Consider the following 18,729-nt stretch of genomic DNA (forward strand, 5'->3'; position numbering starts at 1 on the left):
TTATTCCTTCTCCACCAAACTTTACAGTTAGCACTATGGTGTATATTTATACTCTGGAATCTGACACTGCTCATCCTAATATTTCTATATTTCTTAATTCCATTATTTTACTTTTTAGATTTGTGTCTATTGTTAGATATTACTGCACTGTCGGAGCTAGGAACACAAGCATTTCGCTAAACCCTCAATAACATCTGCTAAATGTGTATGCGACCAATAAAATGTGATTTCATTTGACGCCCTGGAACAAAGCTACTGTCTCAAGCATTGTACACAACCAACAAACATCTACAGGTTGCATGCGCACATAGAGTACCATTTGAGATGAAAAATACCATCTAAGATACACGCTTATGCACTTTGAGGTTCGCAGACCAGGCGCCGTCAGCGCTCATAATCACTGCTGGATGCTTCTCAGCTAGCTAGCCATTGTAGCCAATTTATCAAGGTGACAGCTAAAGCACAAGCAACTGAGATTTCTTGGTTGTAGTGCTAGCTAGCTAACTCTCCCAAGTTTGACCACTGCAATTGTGTATTGCATCATCCATTTCGTATGATATGTTACGTCCTTTTTTTCGGGTGCAATTCGTATGCTATGTTACGAATTCAATTCATACAATATGTTATAAACTTGTTGTGCTTAAGATCCCAGACTGCATCTTTAACTAGAGAGAGAAAGAAGAGAGAGACAGAAAGAGAGAAAGAGGGAGGGGTTGTCCAGACTGCTCCACACTCTCGCTTTGACCACAAGACACAGAAAGAAAACAGTTATGAGCTAAACATAACAGTATGCCAGTGGAAGGGAGGACAGTAGAAGGTGACCTGTGGTTTGTGACTATTGTGATTTGTCATTGTAACCAATTCAATTGCAGTAATTCCATTGGTGATTTTTCTGTAATTCTGTTACCAATTTGGTAACAACAATGGTATAAGTAAAAACACTATAACTAATTGATAGGTCTACCCTTTACTTGTTACTTCTGCGAACTTTCATTATCGGAGAGAAATTAGAATGTGGGTTTTTGTTAATGGCATTAAAAGGCACAAGGCAATGTTTCTTAAACTTACAGAAGGCAAGTAATTTCAAGTGTTGATATGAGATGGCAGGGGTCTTTACTTCAACACGATTGTTGACAAATACTTTTTCTGGTAGTCTAGATGTTTTCTAAGACCCCTTTTCCATCTGTTTGAACAGAAATCAAAGCCATTACCTATTCATAATTTTTATGATGGAAAATTGTTGAAAAATGTATCTATGGCTTAATTTCCCAAAAATATAGACTTAGCTTTCATTTGACACCCAATTTATCATACTGCTAAGAACTTCAAATGTTGGTGCTCATGGGTCCTTTTACATGGAAATGACCTGTGTATTGCACGTGCAATAGTGTAATGCAATGTGCATGAGACAAAAGGCTGAATTAATTGAATTTGCAATCTATTGTAGATTTTTAAAAATTCTTATTCTTATTATTGTCATCATTAATAATGAATTATCTTATCTAAAAGATAGATACAATTTCCATTTGAGCTTGATGAGACGTTATGGCGCGTGGGTGACGCTGGCTCTATAGGCCTACTAACCAAAGATGATGAAATAACGCTGTAGTTTTACAACAGTAGCCTAGTACACCCAGTGTTTCCGTTTGGGTGAGTCTCGTGCCGCTGCCAAGAGAACAGTGCATACTACGATATCCTTATGTGGCGCAATCACACTGGACACAAACGTCATTTCAACGTCAATTCCACGTTGGTTCAACGTCATTTCATTTCATTTAAACAAACGTGTATTCAACCTGTGTGTGCCCAGTGGGATGCAACGTGTAGGCTACAACAGTTCCAACTTCTAATCATGCTTAGTGTGGTAATAGTGAATTGCATCGGCTTGGATACTTACAGATGCAAAGACAGGCTATCAGCTTCGCCCCATTCTCGGGCACTGGGCAGTCAGGGAAAATGGGCTTGAGGAGGTAGGTAGCGAAGACGTACGCGACAATGTACTGCGATGATGGCCGGATGATGAGCAACTCGATCCACAATTTCAGGAAAGCCGGCAGGGAACCATACACTTCAAGGATGTAAGCATAGTCTCCACCTGATTTGGAAATAGTGGTGCCCAGCTCAGCATAGCACAGGGCACCTATGGTTGAGAACACTCCACACACTGCCCAAACAATAAGGGACAGTCCGACGGACCCGGCTTCCTTTACCACTCCAGTCGGGGTCACAAATATACCCGAGCCGATAATGGTACCCACAATGATAGCTACGCCATTCACCAGGGTAATGGTTCTCTCTAGGACAACCTTATCTTCGCCGGGTACAGATACCTTGTCCGGGCTTCCCGGTGCGCCTCCCGTTCGGCTCGAGTTTCCATTCTCCCCTCCGGACGGAGAGAGCATCTTCTCCGTAACCTCCTTGTCTTCCACATCCCGGTCAACTGACGAATTCGAATTTCTTTTCTTTAAACTAGACATTGCTCGATTCTGTGGGATCACAGCTTTTAGCTTGTTGTCTGTGTCTCTCCTTGCGTTGTTTTTTCTATTCAATGTCTATGATTCTGTCTGAGTCGCTCCTGTAGCACAAATACACGATGCTGACACGGAAAAACGTGCTTGCTCTGTGCTGTGTCAACGCAACTCTGTGTATAAAGGACTCGAGGAGAATCTCATGTGCCCTGTTGCGTCCTCTCTCCTTACCTCCCTCCCATTGGAAAAGGTCAGAGGGGCGGGACCTCTGGCTTTCTCATTCAAATTGTTTTTGAGGACGCGACGACGAAACATTTGAAATTGTCATATGGGCCAGTCTCCTTTTTTTGCCTGTCATGCCAGCGTCACAAATCCACCCCAAATGATGCTGCTGAGTTGCTAAATGTGAGACCGAAGCTTTTACGCCCTCTAGTGATGTTTTCGCTGAGACAAACCGTTTAAGGGACCAAACTGCCAGACAAGCTGAAATGCTTTTGTTGGCTTTCTTTGCTAGGCAGTTAAAGAGTGAAAACTGAGATCATTTTAAGGAAATGACAAAATACAAAATGGCCATTGTGGTAAAGACGCACTAGTTGCCAATCCATACACATTCCTTTCATTATGTGACATGTTGGCCTTTGTTTATCAGTGCCACATTAAATATATCACAAGTAGTCCATTTAACTTTAATCCTTGACATTTCAAATAATCTAGAATGTTTGTTTATGGTAATTCTTGTTAGTTTACTCAACATATTATTGGGGTATACATTAATTTAGCCTATCGCTTTCATTCTACAAGTGGACATGTAGCTTGAAGAGCTCACAAACTGCGCTGCCAACACTTATGTGGAATTCGTTTTGGTTCATTAAATTCCATTTACATGTTTTATGTCAATTTCTTAATTGTCTGTTGTCTGGAGCGCTTCATGTAGGCCTATGCATTATGTGTGAACGGGCGCACATAAAAGTACCTAGGCTAGAACTGCCGCTTTCAAGGAGCGGGAGACTAATCCGGATGCTTATAAGAAATCCCACTATGCCCTCGTACGAACCATCAAACAAGCAAAGCGTCAATACAGGATTACGCTTGTATCCTACTACACCGGCTCTGAAGCTCGTCGGATGTGGCAGGGCTTGAAAACTATTATGGACTACAAAGGGAAACCCAGCCGTGAGCTCTACTAGACGAGCTAAATGCCATTTATGCTCATTTTGAGGCAAGCAACACTGAAGCATGCATGAGAGGACCAGCTGTTCTGGACGACTGTGTGATAATGCTCTCGGTAGCCGATGTGAGCAAGACCTTAAAACAGGTCAACATTCACAAAGCTGCGGGGCCAGACATTACCAGGACGTGTACTCAAAGCATGCACGGACCAACTGGCAAGTGTTTTCACTGACATTTTCAACCTCTCCCTGACCGAGTCTGTAATATCTACATGTTTCAAGCAGACCACCATAGTCCCTGTGCCCAAAGAGGCGAAGATAGCCTGTCTAAATGATTACCGCCCCACAGCACACACGTCGGTAGCCATGAATTTCCTTTAAAGGCTGGTCATGGCTCACATCAACAGCATCCTCCCGGATACCCTAGACCCACTCCAATTCGCATACTGCCCCAACAGATCCACAGATGAAGCAATCTCAATCGCACTCCGCACTGCCCTTTCCCACTTCCCACCCGGACAAAAGGAACACCTATGTGAGAATACTGTTCATTGACTACAGCTCAGCGTTCAACACCATAGGTCCCACAACGCTCATCACTAAACTAAGGACCCTGGAACTAAACACCTCCCTCTGCAACTGGATCCTGGACTTCCTGACGAGCCGCTCCCAGGTGGTAAGTGTAGGCAACAACACATCTGCTACACTGATCTTCAACACTGGGGCCCCTCAGGGGTGTGTGCTTAGTCCCCTCCTGTACTCTCTGTTCACCCACGACTGAGTTGCCAAACACAACTCCAACACCATCATTAAGTTTGTTGACGACACAACAGTGATAGGCTTGATCACCTAATGATGAGACAGCCTATAGGGAGGAGATCAGAGACCTGGCAGTGTGGTGCCAAGACAACAATCTTTCCCTCAATGTGAGCAAGACAAGGAGCTGATCGTGGACTACAGGAAAAGGTGGGCCAAACAGGCCTCCATTAACATCGACAGGGCTGTAGTGGAGCTGGGTGAGAGTTTCAAGTTCCTTGGTGTCCACATCACCAACTAACTATCCTGGTCCAAACATACCAAGACAGTCTTGAAGAGGGTACGACAATGCCTATTCCCCCTCAAGAGACTGAAAAGATTTGGCATGGGTCCTCAGATCCTCAAAAAGTTCTACAGCTACACCATCGAGAGCATCCTGACCGGTTGCATCAACGCCTGGTATGGTAACTGCTCGGCATCTGACCATAAGGCGCTACAGAGGGTAGTGTGTACTGCCCAGTACGTCACTGGGGCCAAGCTTCCTGCCATCCAGCACATATATACTAGGCAGTGTCAGAGGAAGGTCCAAAAAATTGTCAGACTCCAGTCATCCAAGTCATAGACTGTTTTCTCTGCTACCACGCGGCAAAGGCGTCTTAACAGCTTCTACCCCCAAACCATAAGACTGCTGAATAATTTATCAAATGGCCACAAGATTATTTACATTGGCAACCCCCCATTTGTTTTTTACACTGCTGCTACTTGCTGTTTATTGTCTATGCATAGTCACTTCACCCCTACCTACATGTACAAATTTACCCTCGACTAAGCTGTACCCCAGCAAATGTACTCAGTACCGGTACCCTCTGTATGCAGCCTCATTATTGTTATTTTATTGTGTTACTTTTTATAATTTTTTACTTTAGTTTATTTGGTAAATATTTTCTTAATTCTTTCTTGAACTGTACTGTTGGTTAAGGGCTTGTAAAGTAAGCATTTCACGGTATGGTCTACACGTTGTGTTCGGCGCATATGCCAAATAAAGTTTGATTTGATTTCAGCCACTTGAAAATGAGGCAGTTACTCAGTGATGTGTTGTGTTGGATTTGCTCCAAATATAAGGCTTTGCATTTAGGCCAAAAAGTGTTTTTTCCCAGTATTACTTCAGTGCCTTGTTGCATACATAAGCATATTATGTATATTTGTATTCTTCTTTTCACTCTTGTCATTTAGCTCATTATTGTGGAGTCCCTACAATGTTGTTTTGGCCGTCCACAGTTTACTCCCATCACAGCCATTGAACTCTGTAGCTGTTTTAAAATCACCAATGGTCTCATGGTGACATCCCTAAGCAGTTTCCTTCCTGTCCTGCAGCTCAGTTCAGTAGGGCGACTGCAGCCTATAGCCTAGGCCTACTCTACTCACTCAGCCATGCATTGAACAGTCTTTTTTGTGAACAGTGATTGAGTTACTGTATATTATTAGCCTACATTCTTACTATTCAATCTACTCATTCAATTAGGAATCATAGGCTATCATACATAAGTCTGCAAATACAATGATGCATGGAATGCTTTATTATAAAGGTGCATTTTTTATGGAGAAAATTAACTTCCCCAAACTTGAAACTCACGCACCGCCTATGGTAAGATACTTAATTATTACGTAGAAATACTTTTATATTGATATCTCTGTGTCCGACTACGCTACCCCATAGGGGTTAATAAAACAAATATTTAACCTTTATTTAACTAGGCAAGTCAGAAAATAATAAATTCTTATTTACAACGACGGCCTACCAATGAACAGGAAGGGTTAAGAAAATGAGATGAAACAAGCCCCACTATGAGGCCTTTGCAGAGATGTGCCCTGGAGTTCCCTCACCCAGACACACAGACCCACAGACAGACCCTTGCCATAATTGCATCTGGAGCTCAGACAGACAAATATTGCCCCACTCAGACAATTTCCTGTTGTGTCCTCAGAAGAGGAGGACATAGTTAAATAATAGTGGCCAGATTTACCCCTAAGGTCTTCAAGTTATTGGCTCCTCATTTAACACAGCAAAAAGACAGACAAGATGCAGGCTTAGCGTTTCATATATAGTCTGAGTAGTTTCTTCCTTCCTAAATACCATTTCAGGTCACTGCAGAGAGTTGAAGAAATACATTGGAGTCTGATGTTTGCCCTCTACTTGTGTAATTGCAGATAATATTTTTTAGAGGCAGACCTATGATCTCCTATTGCACAATATGACATTCCACATTCTTTGAATTCAGTCAGTCACAAGAACACAGATATTAATGCACTTGGAAAGACTCATTTGTCCAAATTTCTTGCCCGCTTCTCTTTTTGTGCTATCATGATGTCCAGTTTTTTAAATTCCCACCTAATTCACCCAGGAATTACAGTATGTTGCCTGTAAAAAAAGGCTATTTTTATATGACCCCCTTTCAAACTGTCCCATTTTTTTATCACATTCCTTCCTACATAATCCTTTTCTATATCCGTGCGCATGCCAGCACTGTTGGCGAGTGGGAGTAGCGATGTCGGGTGTTCCGATGTTAGTGGGAGTGGCGGTGTCAGGTGTTCCATTGTTAGTGGGAGTAGCGGTGTCGGGTGTTCCGTTGTTAGTGGGAGTAGCTGTGTCGGGTGTTCCGTTGTTAGTGGGAGTAGCGGTGTCTGGTGTTCCGTTGTTAGTGGGAGTAGCTGTGTCGGGTGTTCCGTTGTTAGTGGGAGTAGCGGTGTCGGGTGTTCCGTTGTTAGTGGGAGTAGCGGTGTCGGGTGTTCCGTTGTTAGTGGGAGTAGCGGTGTCGGGTGTTCTGTTGTTAGTGGGAGTAGCGGTGTCGGGTGTTCCGTTGTTAGTGGGAGTAGCGGTGTCTGGTGTTCCGTTGTTAGTGGGAGTAGCGGTGTCGGGTGTTCCGTTGTTAGTGGGAGTAGCGGTGTCTGGTGTTCCGTTGTTAGTGGGAGTAGCGGTGTCAGGTGTTCCGTTGTTAGTGGGAGTAGCGGTGTCTGGTGTTCCGTTGTTAGTGGGAGTAGCGGTGTCGGGTGTTCCGTTGTTAGTGGGAGTAGCGGTGTCGGGTGTTCCGTTGTTAGTGGGAGTGGCGGTGTCGGGTGTTCCGTTGTTAGTGGGAGTGGTGGTGTCGGGTGTTCCGTTGTTAGTGGGAGTAGCGGTGTCGGGTGTTCCGTTGTTAGTGGGAGTAGCGGTGTCGGGTGTTCCGTTGTTAGTGGGAGTAACGGTGCCGAGTGTTCCGTTGTTAGTGGGAGTCTATTTTAATAAATCCATTGAAAGTATTGAGACCCCTTCACATTTTCCACATTTTATAACGTTTCGGCTTTATTCTAAAATGGATGAAATATATATTTTTTACCCTTATCAATCTACACACAATACCCCATAATGACAAAGCCAAAACAGTTTTAAATGTTTTTCTCCAAGTGTATTAAAAATAAAAACTGAAATATCACATTTACATAAGTATCCAGAACCTTTTCAGCGATTACAGCCTCGAGTATTCTTGGGTATGACGCTACAAGCTTGGCACACCTGTATTTGGGGAGTTGCTTCCATTCTTCTCTGCAGATCCTCAAGCTATGTCAGCTTGGATGGGGAACGTCGCTGCACAGCTATTTTCCTCACTCTCCAGAGATGTTTGATCGTCTTCAAGTCCGGGCTCTGGTTTGGACACTCAAGGACATTCAGAAACTTGTCCTGAAGCCGCTCCTGCCTTGTCTTGGCTGTGTGTTTAGGGTCGTTGTCCTGTTGGAAGGTGAACCTTCGCCCCAGTCCTGAATGCTCTGGAGCAGGTTTACATCAAGGATCTCTGTACTTTGCTTTGTTCATATTTTCCTCTGTCCTGACTAGTCTCCCAGTCCCTGCCACTGAAAAACATCCCCACAGCATGATGCTTCCACCACCATGCTTCACCGTAGGGATGGTATTGGCCAGGTGATGATCTTTACCTGGTTTCCTCCAGACGTGATGAGTTCAATCTTGTTTTAATCAGACTAGAGAATCTTGTTTCTCATGGTCTGAGATTCCTTTGGGTGCCTTTTGGCAAACTCCAAACGGCCTGTCGTGTGCCTTTTACTGAGGAGTGGCTTCCGCCTGGACAGTCTACCATAAAGGCCTGATTGGTGGAGTGCTGCAGAGATTCTTGTCCTTCAGGAAGGTTATCCCATCGCCACAGAGAAACTCTGGAGTTCTGTCAGAGTGACCATTGGTGACCATTGGGTTCTTGGTCACCTCCCTGACCAAGGCCCTTCTCTCTCAGGCGGCCAGCTCTAGCAAGATTCTTGGTGGTTCCAAACTTCTTCAATTTAAGAATGATGGAGGCCACTGTGTTCTTAGGGACCTCCAATGCTTCAGAAATGTTTTGGTACCCTTCCCCAGATCTGTGCCTCGACACGATCCTGTCTCGGAGCTCTACGGACAATTCCTTCGACCTCATGGTTTGGTTTTTGCTCTGACATGCACTGTCAACTGTGGGACCTTATATAGACAGGTGTGTGCCTTTCCAAATCATGTCCAATCAATTGACTTTACCACAGGTGGACTCCAATGAAGTTGTAGAAACATCTCAAGGATGATCAATGGAAACAGGATGCACCTGAGCTCAATTTTGCATCTCATGGCAAAGGGTCTGAATACTTATGTATACAGTGCCTTGCGAAAGTATTCGGCCCCCTTGAACTTTGCGACCTTTTGCCACATTTCAGGCTTCAAACATAAAGATATAAAACTGTATTTTTTTGTGAAGAATCAACAACAAGTGGGACACAATCATGAAGTGGAACGACATTTATTGGATATCTCAAACTTTAACAAATCAAAAACTGAAAAATTGGGCGTGCAAAATTATTCAGCCCCCTTAAGTTACGCTACTTTGTAGCGCCACCTTTTGCTGCGATTACAGCTGTAAGTCGCTTGGGGTATGTCTCTATCAGTTTTGCACATCGAGAGAATGACATTTTTTCCCATTCCTCCTTGCAAAACAGCTCGAGCTCAGTGAGGTTGGATGGAGAGCATTTGTGAACTGCAGTTTTCAGTTCTTTCCACAGATTCTCGATTGGATTCAGGTCTGGACTTTGACTTGGCCATTCTAACACCTGGATATGTTTATTTTTGAACCATTCCATTGTAGATTTTGCTTTATGTTTTGGATCATTGTCTTGTTGGAAGACAAATCTCCGTCCCAGTCTCAGGTCTTTTGCAGACCCCATCAGGTTTTCTTCCAGAATGGTCCTGTATTTGGCTCCATCCATCTTCCCATCAATTTTAACCATCTTCCTGTCCCTGCTGAAGAAAAGCAGGCCCAAACCATGATGCTGCCACCACCATGTTTGACAGTGGGGATGGTGTGTTCAGGTGATGAGCTGTGTTGCTTTTACGCCAAACATAACGTTTTGCATTGTTGCCAAAAAGTTCAATTTTGGTTTCATCTGACCAGAGCACCTTCTTCCACATGTTTGGTGTGTCTCCCAGGTGGCTTGTGGCAAACTTTAAGCGACACTTTTTATGGATATCTTTAAGAAATGGCTTTCTTCTTGCCACTCTTCCATAAAGGCCAGATTTGTGCAATATACTGATTGTTGTCCTATGGACAGAGTCTCCCACCTCAGCTGTAGATCTCTGCAGTTCATCCAGAGTGATCATGGGCCTCTTGGCTGCATCTCTGATCAGTCTTCTCCTTGTATGAGCTGAAAGTTTAGAGGGACGGCCAGGTCTTGGTAGATTTGCAGTGGTCTGATACTCCTTCCATTTCAATATTATCGCTTGCACAGTGCTCCTTGGGATGTTTAAAGCTTGGGAAATCTTTTTGTATCCAAATCCGGCTTTAAACTTCTTCACAACAGTATCTCGGACCTGCCTGGTGTGTTCCTTGTTCTTCATGATGCTCTCTGCGCTTTTAACAGACCTCTGAGACTATCACAGTGCAGGTGCATTTATACGGAGACTTGATTACACACAGGTGGATTGTATTTATCATCATTAGTCATTTAGGTCAACATTGGATCATTCAGAGATCCTCACTGAACTTCTGGAGAGAGTTTGCTGCACTGAAAGTAAAGGGGCTGAATAATTTTGCACGCCCAATTTTTCAGTTTTTGATTTGTTAAAAAAGTTTGAAATATCCAATAAATGTCGTTCCACTTCATGATTGTGTCCCACTTGTTGTTGATTCTTCACAAAAAAATACAGTTTTATATCTTTATGTTTGAAGCCTGAAATGTGGCAAAAGGTCGCAAAGTTCAAGGGGGCTGAATACTTTCGCAAGGCACTGTATAAGGTATTTCTGTTTTTTATTTTTAATACGTTTATTTTTAATGCAAAAATGTCTATAGCTGTTTTCTCTTTGTCATTATGGGGTATTATATGTAGATTGATGAGGGAAAACAAATATTTAATCAATTTTAGAATAAGGCTGTAATGTTACAAAATAAATTAATGATTCATATTTTTAGGCAGGTCCTAAGAAACCTTATACGACTAATCACATTTATTTTGAGTTTAGTTATGTTACTAGCATAGAGCTACATGGCAGCACCATGCAAATGAAATTCAACAGACAAGACACACTGTCATTTAAAACAAAAGTGATATTTTGAGATTTTGTAGGTACTTGTATGTGCTTTAGAAACCTTAAAATCTGCTCTGTCTGATCATGTACAGATAAAAAAGCAAAAATCTGACCTGGATGAAACTCTGATTTGAAAAAAGTCACTTTTCTATTTTCTTTCCTAGCCTCACTTTGTTAGATATCATGCACATTGATCTAACAAAGCTAGCAAACGTCCTCGCCAACTGCTTTTTTAATACAGATGTAGCATCTTAATTAAGCAATAAGGCACAAGAGGTGTGCTGTGTCGTGAATACACATGTAGGCCTAAATGGCTTTTTTCGGCCCGATGCTTGAGGGCAAGTCAACCCATTTAACTGTGACTGTATTCACTGCCTCGCGTGCCTTATTGCTTTTATAAAGCTGTTACCAACATACAGTATTATAACAACAATGAATGACACATTTTCATTAACTTTATTTTGATAAGTAAACGCATCCAATTCAATTCTTTTCAATTCTTCCACCAAATGAAATAGTCAGGACAGAAATCTGGTCCGAGTTCTTTTGGTCATGTTTTTACAGACAATCTCTATTCGTTAAAGGTGCTACACATAGGGGGCATAGAGGCATCACTACAGACTCTGGTTCAATTCTAGGCTGTATCACAACCAGCTGTGATTGGGAGTCCCATAGGGCAGTGCACAATTGGCCCAGCGTCATCCGGGGTAGGGTTTGGCCGTCACTGTAAATAAGAATTTGTTCTTAACTGACTTGCCTAGTTAAATAAAATACATGCAAATATAATTTCTGCCCTATGTGGAAGCAGGTGAATTGCAACAGCACTAGGACACACTCAAAACAAATCTCCCCCTCAGCTGCATCCCATGTCCCTGTAACGTTCTTGAGCCTTTTACTTTCAGTTTTGGTCCACCAGATTCAAACAGCTGTAAAAACGAGATTTTTTGTCATTGAAAAGATATTTCACAGTGACTTAGATGGTACAATGATTCCCTAGAATATTGGACTTGAAATTATTTGAACAGTGTAGAATTTCAGCAACCAGGAAATAACAGAGCGATTTCTACATTTGCCGCTTGACCCGATTTCCATTAGATAACAAAGTCAAAACATATTTCCAATTTTGACAAGGGCTCGAAATGTATGTCTTCCTGTCGAAACATGTCTATGGTTCAAAACAGTCTCTGGGACCGTTCTGAGACAACAAAAATATAAAAGAGCAATGAGGCTGATGCAACAGATCAGACCATTTAGCTTATTAAAATGTTGCTAAAGTTGTATTTCTTCATATTATAACAAGAATGTGCACATGGCTGTAGGCAACCTGTGGATGTTCCAAAATGTAATTAGTTGGAAAACCTTGTTTTCTCAAAAGTGCACCTCATGCGCAAGCTGTTTCATGTGACAGATTAAAATATATGTTAGAAATTAACTTCTCTAGGTTTGGGGGTGCTATTTTCACATCCAGATGAAAAGTGTGCCCAAAGTAAACTGCCTGCTACTCAGGCCCAGAAGCTAGGATATGCATATAATTGTAGATTTGGATAGAAAACACTCTAAAGTTTCTAAAACTGTTTGAATAATGTCTGTGAGAATAACAGAACTGATTTGGCAGGCGAAACCCCGAGCACAATCCATCCATGGAAATCTGTTTTCCATTGGTTTTCTATGGTAAGCCCATTTTAATAGAAATATGCTTGCAGTTCCTATAGCTTCCACTAGATGTCAACAGTCTTTAGAAATTGACACGACCTGGAAAGCGCTTTCTTTGTTTTCCTCCGGTAATGAACACAGTTTATCCCGTCTTAAATTCTATCGATTATTTATGTAAATAAATACCTAAATTGTATTAGGAAAGTTGTTTGAAATGTTTTGATCAAGATTACAGGTAACTTATAAGATATTTTGTAGTCATGTTGCGTGAGTTGGAACCTGTGTTTTTTTTAATCAAACGCGCCAAATAAATGGACATTTTGGGGATATAATGACGGAATTAATTGAACAAAAGGACCATTTGTGATGTCTATGGGACATATTGGAGTGCCAACAGAAGAAGTTCTTCAAAGGTAAGGCATGAATTAAATCGTTATTTCTGACTTTTGTGTCGCACCTGGCGGGATGAAATATGATTGTCTGTGTTTGTTTGATGGGGTGCTATCCTCAGATAAGAGCATGGTTTCCTTTTGCCGTAAAGCCTTTTTGAAATCTGACACGGTGGCTAGATTAACAAGAAGTTCAGCTTTAATTTGGTGTATTGCACTTGTGAATGTATGAAAGTTAAATATTTGTAATAATTATTTTTGAATTTGGCGCTCTGCCATTTCACCGGATGTTGTCAAATCAATCCCGTTAATGGGATTTAATCCATAAGAAGATTTATTAAGAAAGATGGGAGATCTTAAGATTCCCAGCTAGCAATGAGGAATCGGCCCAGAAGCGGCCCTCTTCCTGGGTGCCGGAACGGATTGAATTGGCCCGGAATCGGGTGTCGGACTCAGCCGGAATCAAAATTAAAGACTGCCCAGAATCGGGCCGTTTCTGTCTACCGGAATTCAGCGAACTTTGCCAGCATCTTACCAAAATCCCCAGAGAAGCGGCCCAATGCAAATTTAAATAAATGTATACACATTTACCCGATTTAGTAATTTTATTAAATATTACTATTATACATAGAAATTATACCAATCCACAGAAAAACATTTTGGGTCAGAGGAAACACCATACACCTGGTGACCATGTCAGCGTGCATGCGCCTGTCCCACCACAGCGTGATGGGACAAGGACATCGCGGCCGGCCAACCCCTCCCTTAACTCAGACGACACTGGGCAAATTCTGAGTCACCTCATGGGTCTCCCGGTCACAGTCGGCACGGGTCTCAAACCAGCATCTGTATCAACACAGTTTGCACTGCAATGCAGTGTCTTGGACCGCTGCACCATAAGTTTTTAATGCTTATCAATTGCCTTGCACAAAGTATCAAAATACTAAAATACTACACAAGACTCTTAAAGAATTTAATTTCAATGTTCATTGTATTTTTTGATCACAGAAACAATTAGAAAACATGGAAAAATAAATCATGAAATGTTTATTATATAAAGCAGCCCGTATAATCATCTGCCAGAGTGTAGCCCCAGTCGGCCTGAGCCCCAAGTAATACATTTGAGCCAGGTAACTCACACCGGAATCTGCCCGAGCTCAATCCCCGCAGCCTAGCCATAAGTAATACTGCCGAAGGCGGCCCAGACTGGGGGCTTTCAGCAGAGGGCCTCGACTCTCAGCCGGAATCGGCCCAGATCCACTGTGCTAGCTGGGTTACTAATATCACTAGGATTATGCCTTTGGCTGCGGGACAATAACCTTGATTTGAAAACCAATAGAACATGAGAAAAATGCTGGTTTCAATGGCATATTAAGTGTTTATAAAATAATTCCCTCAACATTTCTATGGTTGTATTTTGTCTACGCTACTTTGAAATAAGGTAAGACATGCTGCATGACATGAAATAGAACGTCCAGGTTTTAAACAATTAAGTTTAGAGTTAAAAATGTTGACCTCCTCCCCTCAGATTCAAGGTGGGTGATGTTTAGTGAGCAACAGGGCATGTCCTTCACTCTCCAGCCGTTTGGCCATTTGATCTGAACAAGCTGTGCTTTGAGTAGGCCTCTGTCGACAAAATCAAGCCTTTAGACATTAATGTTAATCATCATTCATTATATTTGTAAAACATGTCAGGTGTTTAGCCTATATTTATGTAATTAAAAACTCATCAAAATTTGGCTACCTTTTCAGCATCGGTTTGGACGGACATGAGGCTGTAGCCAATAGGCCTATGCTGTAACGATTGTCGTCGGGAGAAGGAGAAGAGGACCAAAAGTGCAGCGTGGTACGTATTCATAATAATTTTAATAAAGATGAATACTGAACAAAAACAACAAACTGACAAACTAACAGTTCTGTAAGGTGCAACAAAAACACTAAACAGAAAATAACTACCCACAACCCATAGTGGGGAAACAGGCTGCCTAAGTATGGTTCTCCATCACAGACAATGATTGCCAGCTGCCTCTGATTGGGAACCATACCAGGACAAACACATAAAAATAGAAAACATAGAACACAAAACATAGAATGCCCACCCCAACTCACGCCCTGACCAAACTAAAATAGAGACATAAAAAAGGAACTACGGTCAGGATGTGACATATGCATATCACCTACACTTTGTCATGTAGCCTAGGCTTTTTTATTTATGTACATTTATGAAAAATAGATTTGAATATTATTCCAATGTTGGCCTCTGATCCAATTCTGATCCGAGTAATTGTTTGATATTGTGATTTTTGTGTGATTTAAAAAAAAACTTAAATGTATATTCTTCTTGTCTGATTATAATTTTTTGGGACTTTTCCTAGACAAGAGGACAAGGTTGAGTCCTGAGGAAGGTGCAGTACTGCTTTTCTAGCAGCTTCCCAGTCCCAGCACCAAAACCAGAGGAGAGAGGGTAGAAACGGTGTCCCCAGCGATGGTGAGCTCCCTAGCAAAAGTGCGCCCCGGCAACGGTGAGCCCTCCAGCAACGGTGACCAGCCCAGCGACTGTGACCCCAGTAGCGGTGACCCCAACAATGGTGACCACTGCGGCGGTGATCCCAGCGGCGGTGACCAGCCCAACAATGGTGACCCCAGTGGCGGTGTCCACAGAGACGGTGACCCCAGCAACGGTGTCCCCAGTGGCAGTGGCAGTGACCCCAGTGGCAGAGACCCCAGTGGGAGTGACCCTAGGGGCGGTGAGCCCAGCAGCGTGGGTCTCGATACAGGGCAAGGCCACCACCCTGCTGCCTGCTCCAAGGTCCTCACCCTCAACACCGGGCAGAACCACCACCCCGCTGCCAGTGCCAAGGGCCTCACCCTCAACACCAGTCAGAGCCGCCACTCCTCTTCTGGTACCAAGGGCCGAGACACAGGCAACACAGACCTGTGCTTCAGCCAGCCCAAGGTGAAGAGAAGAAGTAGTGTGCCCTCACTGAACCTTGTGTGTTCCTGAACATTCTTCCTGACATCTCAGGCACTACAGTGGAGAACCCCCAGTCCATAGTGTCAGGAAAGAGCCAACCAGATACCGGCTGCATCCTGACAAAGACTTCCATGACACACCCCACCCACCAAACTTAAAGTGGTTTTGTCATGCCCTTTTCAGCTCAGCCGGGCTGAAAGGATATTTTAAATAAATGACTGGACATGAAAGAAGACAGTTTTGGGTCCTGAGTTCACTTATCTAAGAACTGTTGTATTGTTGCCTTGCATATGTTGAATATTTGAACAAGATATTCAGGATTCACTAGTAATGTCTACTTACCTATTGTTCTTATAGCTTTAACCGTTTACTCCACAAAGTGTTTTTAGAAAATGTTTTATTTGTTCCTGCCTTTTTCGGCACTGCTGGAGCAGGGCTACAGTGCGACCGATTTACTTGCATATGCGCCTAAAAATAGATATTTGAAAAAAAATCAAGTATGAGCACGTGCGAGTTGTGATTTTGCCATTTTGTTTCATAGCTGGTAGCTAATCACACAAAGAAACTACAGTCCAATACATCTCACAGTCTCATGCAGCAATAATGATTGGGGCGCTGTGCCCACCGGGAGACCAGTACGAATAAAAAGTATGAGAATGTATGCACTCACTACTGTAAGTTACTCTGGATAAGAGCGTCTGCTAAATGACTCAAATGTAAAAAATGTGCTGAAAGATTAATTTTTAGAAGTGCACAGGCATAGAAGTTAGTCGAATTTACCCGAAAGGGTTTTGGGCTATTTACAGTTTTGTTCACACACTAGGTTGTTTTTCAATGTTAGCTAAGCTTTGCTCAACTGCTAGCAAAGAAGGTACTGTATGTCGGAGAAAAGAGAGCAATAGTAATGCTGTCTTTTTGTAGGCACTAACTACGCCATGGTTCATTGGACAAAGCCTATGGGGTTTTTGTAGCGTTTTAAGATAAATGCCGAAAATAAATACTCTGGTTAACAGGCATAGGAGATCTTATACGTTTTGTTCTATGAGATATTCTTCATCAGCTTTAATTTTTTGTGAATTTTGAAGCATTTATGTTTTAAAAAAGCGCAAGGCTTCATAATTGATTACGGTCATGTTAACTGACTGATATTATGTCATAGAACAAAACATATAAGATATCCTAAGCCTGTGTTAACCCCAGACCTTATTTTCGGCATTTATCCCAAAAACCTATTCTTTCCCCCATTAATTTCCCTCATAGGAATGGCTGAACGAACCAGCGGTAACTAATTTCCGGGTTTTAGGACTTGAGCTGGTTAGCTCTGTATCATCTCTCAAAGACAGACATCTGAGGCCCACCATTACCATGGTAACAGCCAGCCCCTTAAAGGGGCAGCTGAACATTGTTGTGTCACCTAAGTTCACTTTATTGAGAATGGAACACTCCAAAACCTTTTAATTAACTTTTAGTCATTTATCATAAAAACACTCTTCCTCAAATACTTTCCTTGTGCTCCAAAATGTCTTTGTGTGCTACTAATTTATTTGACTTAGGAGCACATATGAAAGTCAGTGTAGAGCCCTCTGGAGGGGATAGTGTTGTGAATGCAGTTCTGCTCTTTTATGCCCCGCCTACTGGGTGGATTGATTGACAGCGGTGTTGGCCAATCATCTGTCAGCCCCACATTTCCATGCTATGTAACTGACAGTTTGCCTTCAGTTTTGTTGTATGGCCCCAGTATGGACACTGTGCTGTGTGATCTGTGCTGAAGCTCAACAGTAACTAAATGTGAAATTTGACTGCAATTAACATCCTAAAACAAGACATAAGGTTGTCATAGACCAGGGTTCCCCAACTGCCGGCCCGCAGTTTTATTTGGCCCCTCATGTTTTCTGAGCAAAAAAGTATATATTTTTATTTTCATTGTTGGACATAAAAGACTGTAAACACAACAGGAAATCAGTGATTTTAATTTAAGAAATCTGTTCTCAAGTATAATAGAGAGACACGATAATGAGACACATGATAATATACAAATGTAAGCAAGGTTTGAAATGATTATGTTTTAGTCAAACATTCTGTTTGGGCTTCTTGCGGTCAATTTGCAGTCTACAAATTATTTGTAATTGTGTTCCAGCCCCCCAAACATCCGCTCAACAAAAAAATCTGCCCACGGCTGAATCTAGTTGATGATCCCTGTCGTAGACCTTCCCACACCGTCCACACATAATGTCTGTGTAGATACAAGAGAATAGGCAGCTACAGTACTGTAACGATAGTTAGTTCAGCTTGCTAACTGTTAGGCTCTTCAGTCTCCAGATGACCATTAGCTATCTACACTAAGTGGACAAGACCAGCAAATCTCCAAACATGTCAATAGCTAGGTGAGACCACCACATCACAGTCATTGTAAGTACATTTTTCCTCAATAAAGAAGTAACCAGCAAAGTCAGTGCCAGTAGAAAAAGACAAGTGCAAGGTTGTTGTTGTTGTTTTTTTTTTTTTTTTTTTTTTTGGGGGCTGTTACGTCTTATTTAACATACTCTTTGAAGATGTAGGGCTTCAGACGTTTTTGGAAGATATGCAGGAAATCTTCTGTTCTAGCATCAGGGGGAAGCTGGTTCCACCTTTGGGGTGCCAGGACAGAGAAGAGTTTTGACTGGGCTGAAGCTGATCTCCCATAGCGGTGGGACAGCCAAAAGATCAGAGATGGCAGAACGGAGTGCTCAGGTTGGGATG

General features: G+C 42.4%; 2 protein-coding genes across 3 annotated transcripts in view; one reads left to right on the forward strand and one right to left on the reverse strand.

The window, feature by feature from the left end:
• slc7a5 (solute carrier family 7 member 5) overlaps positions 1–2,833 on the reverse strand; it is a 32,777-nt gene extending 29,944 nt beyond the window's left edge. The window contains exon 1 of one of the 2 annotated variants that reach the window (XM_042301462.1): positions 1,898–2,833. In XM_042301462.1, the coding sequence (XP_042157396.1) occupies positions 1,898–2,477 (580 nt within the window). In that variant the 5' untranslated portion in view covers positions 2,478–2,833. The remainder of the gene's footprint in view (positions 1–1,897) is intronic. The other variant, XM_024379222.2, reaches the window with a different exon arrangement.
• Positions 2,834–13,759: 10,926 nt separating this feature from the next.
• On the forward strand, positions 13,760–16,620 carry LOC112219098 (variant surface antigen E-like). Its single transcript, XM_024380309.2, has 2 exons — positions 13,760–14,862; positions 15,392–16,620. Exon 2 carries the CDS (start codon positions 15,502–15,504, stop codon positions 16,018–16,020), a length of 519 nt encoding a protein of 172 aa, XP_024236077.1. The 5' UTR covers positions 13,760–14,862; positions 15,392–15,501; the 3' UTR covers positions 16,021–16,620.
• Positions 16,621–18,729: the final 2,109 nt, after the last annotated feature.

The sequence above is a fragment of the Oncorhynchus tshawytscha genome, linkage group LG19 (assembly GCF_018296145.1).
Source record: "Oncorhynchus tshawytscha isolate Ot180627B linkage group LG19, Otsh_v2.0, whole genome shotgun sequence".
NCBI classification, from domain to species: Eukaryota; Metazoa; Chordata; class Actinopteri; order Salmoniformes; family Salmonidae; genus Oncorhynchus; species Oncorhynchus tshawytscha.

Bases quoted from the DNA above. Each gene is read 5' to 3' on its own strand.
- LOC112219098 (XM_024380309.2), top strand. From the start codon at position 15,502: ATGGTGAGCTCCCTAGCAAAAGTGCGCCCCGGCAACGGTGAGCCCTCC.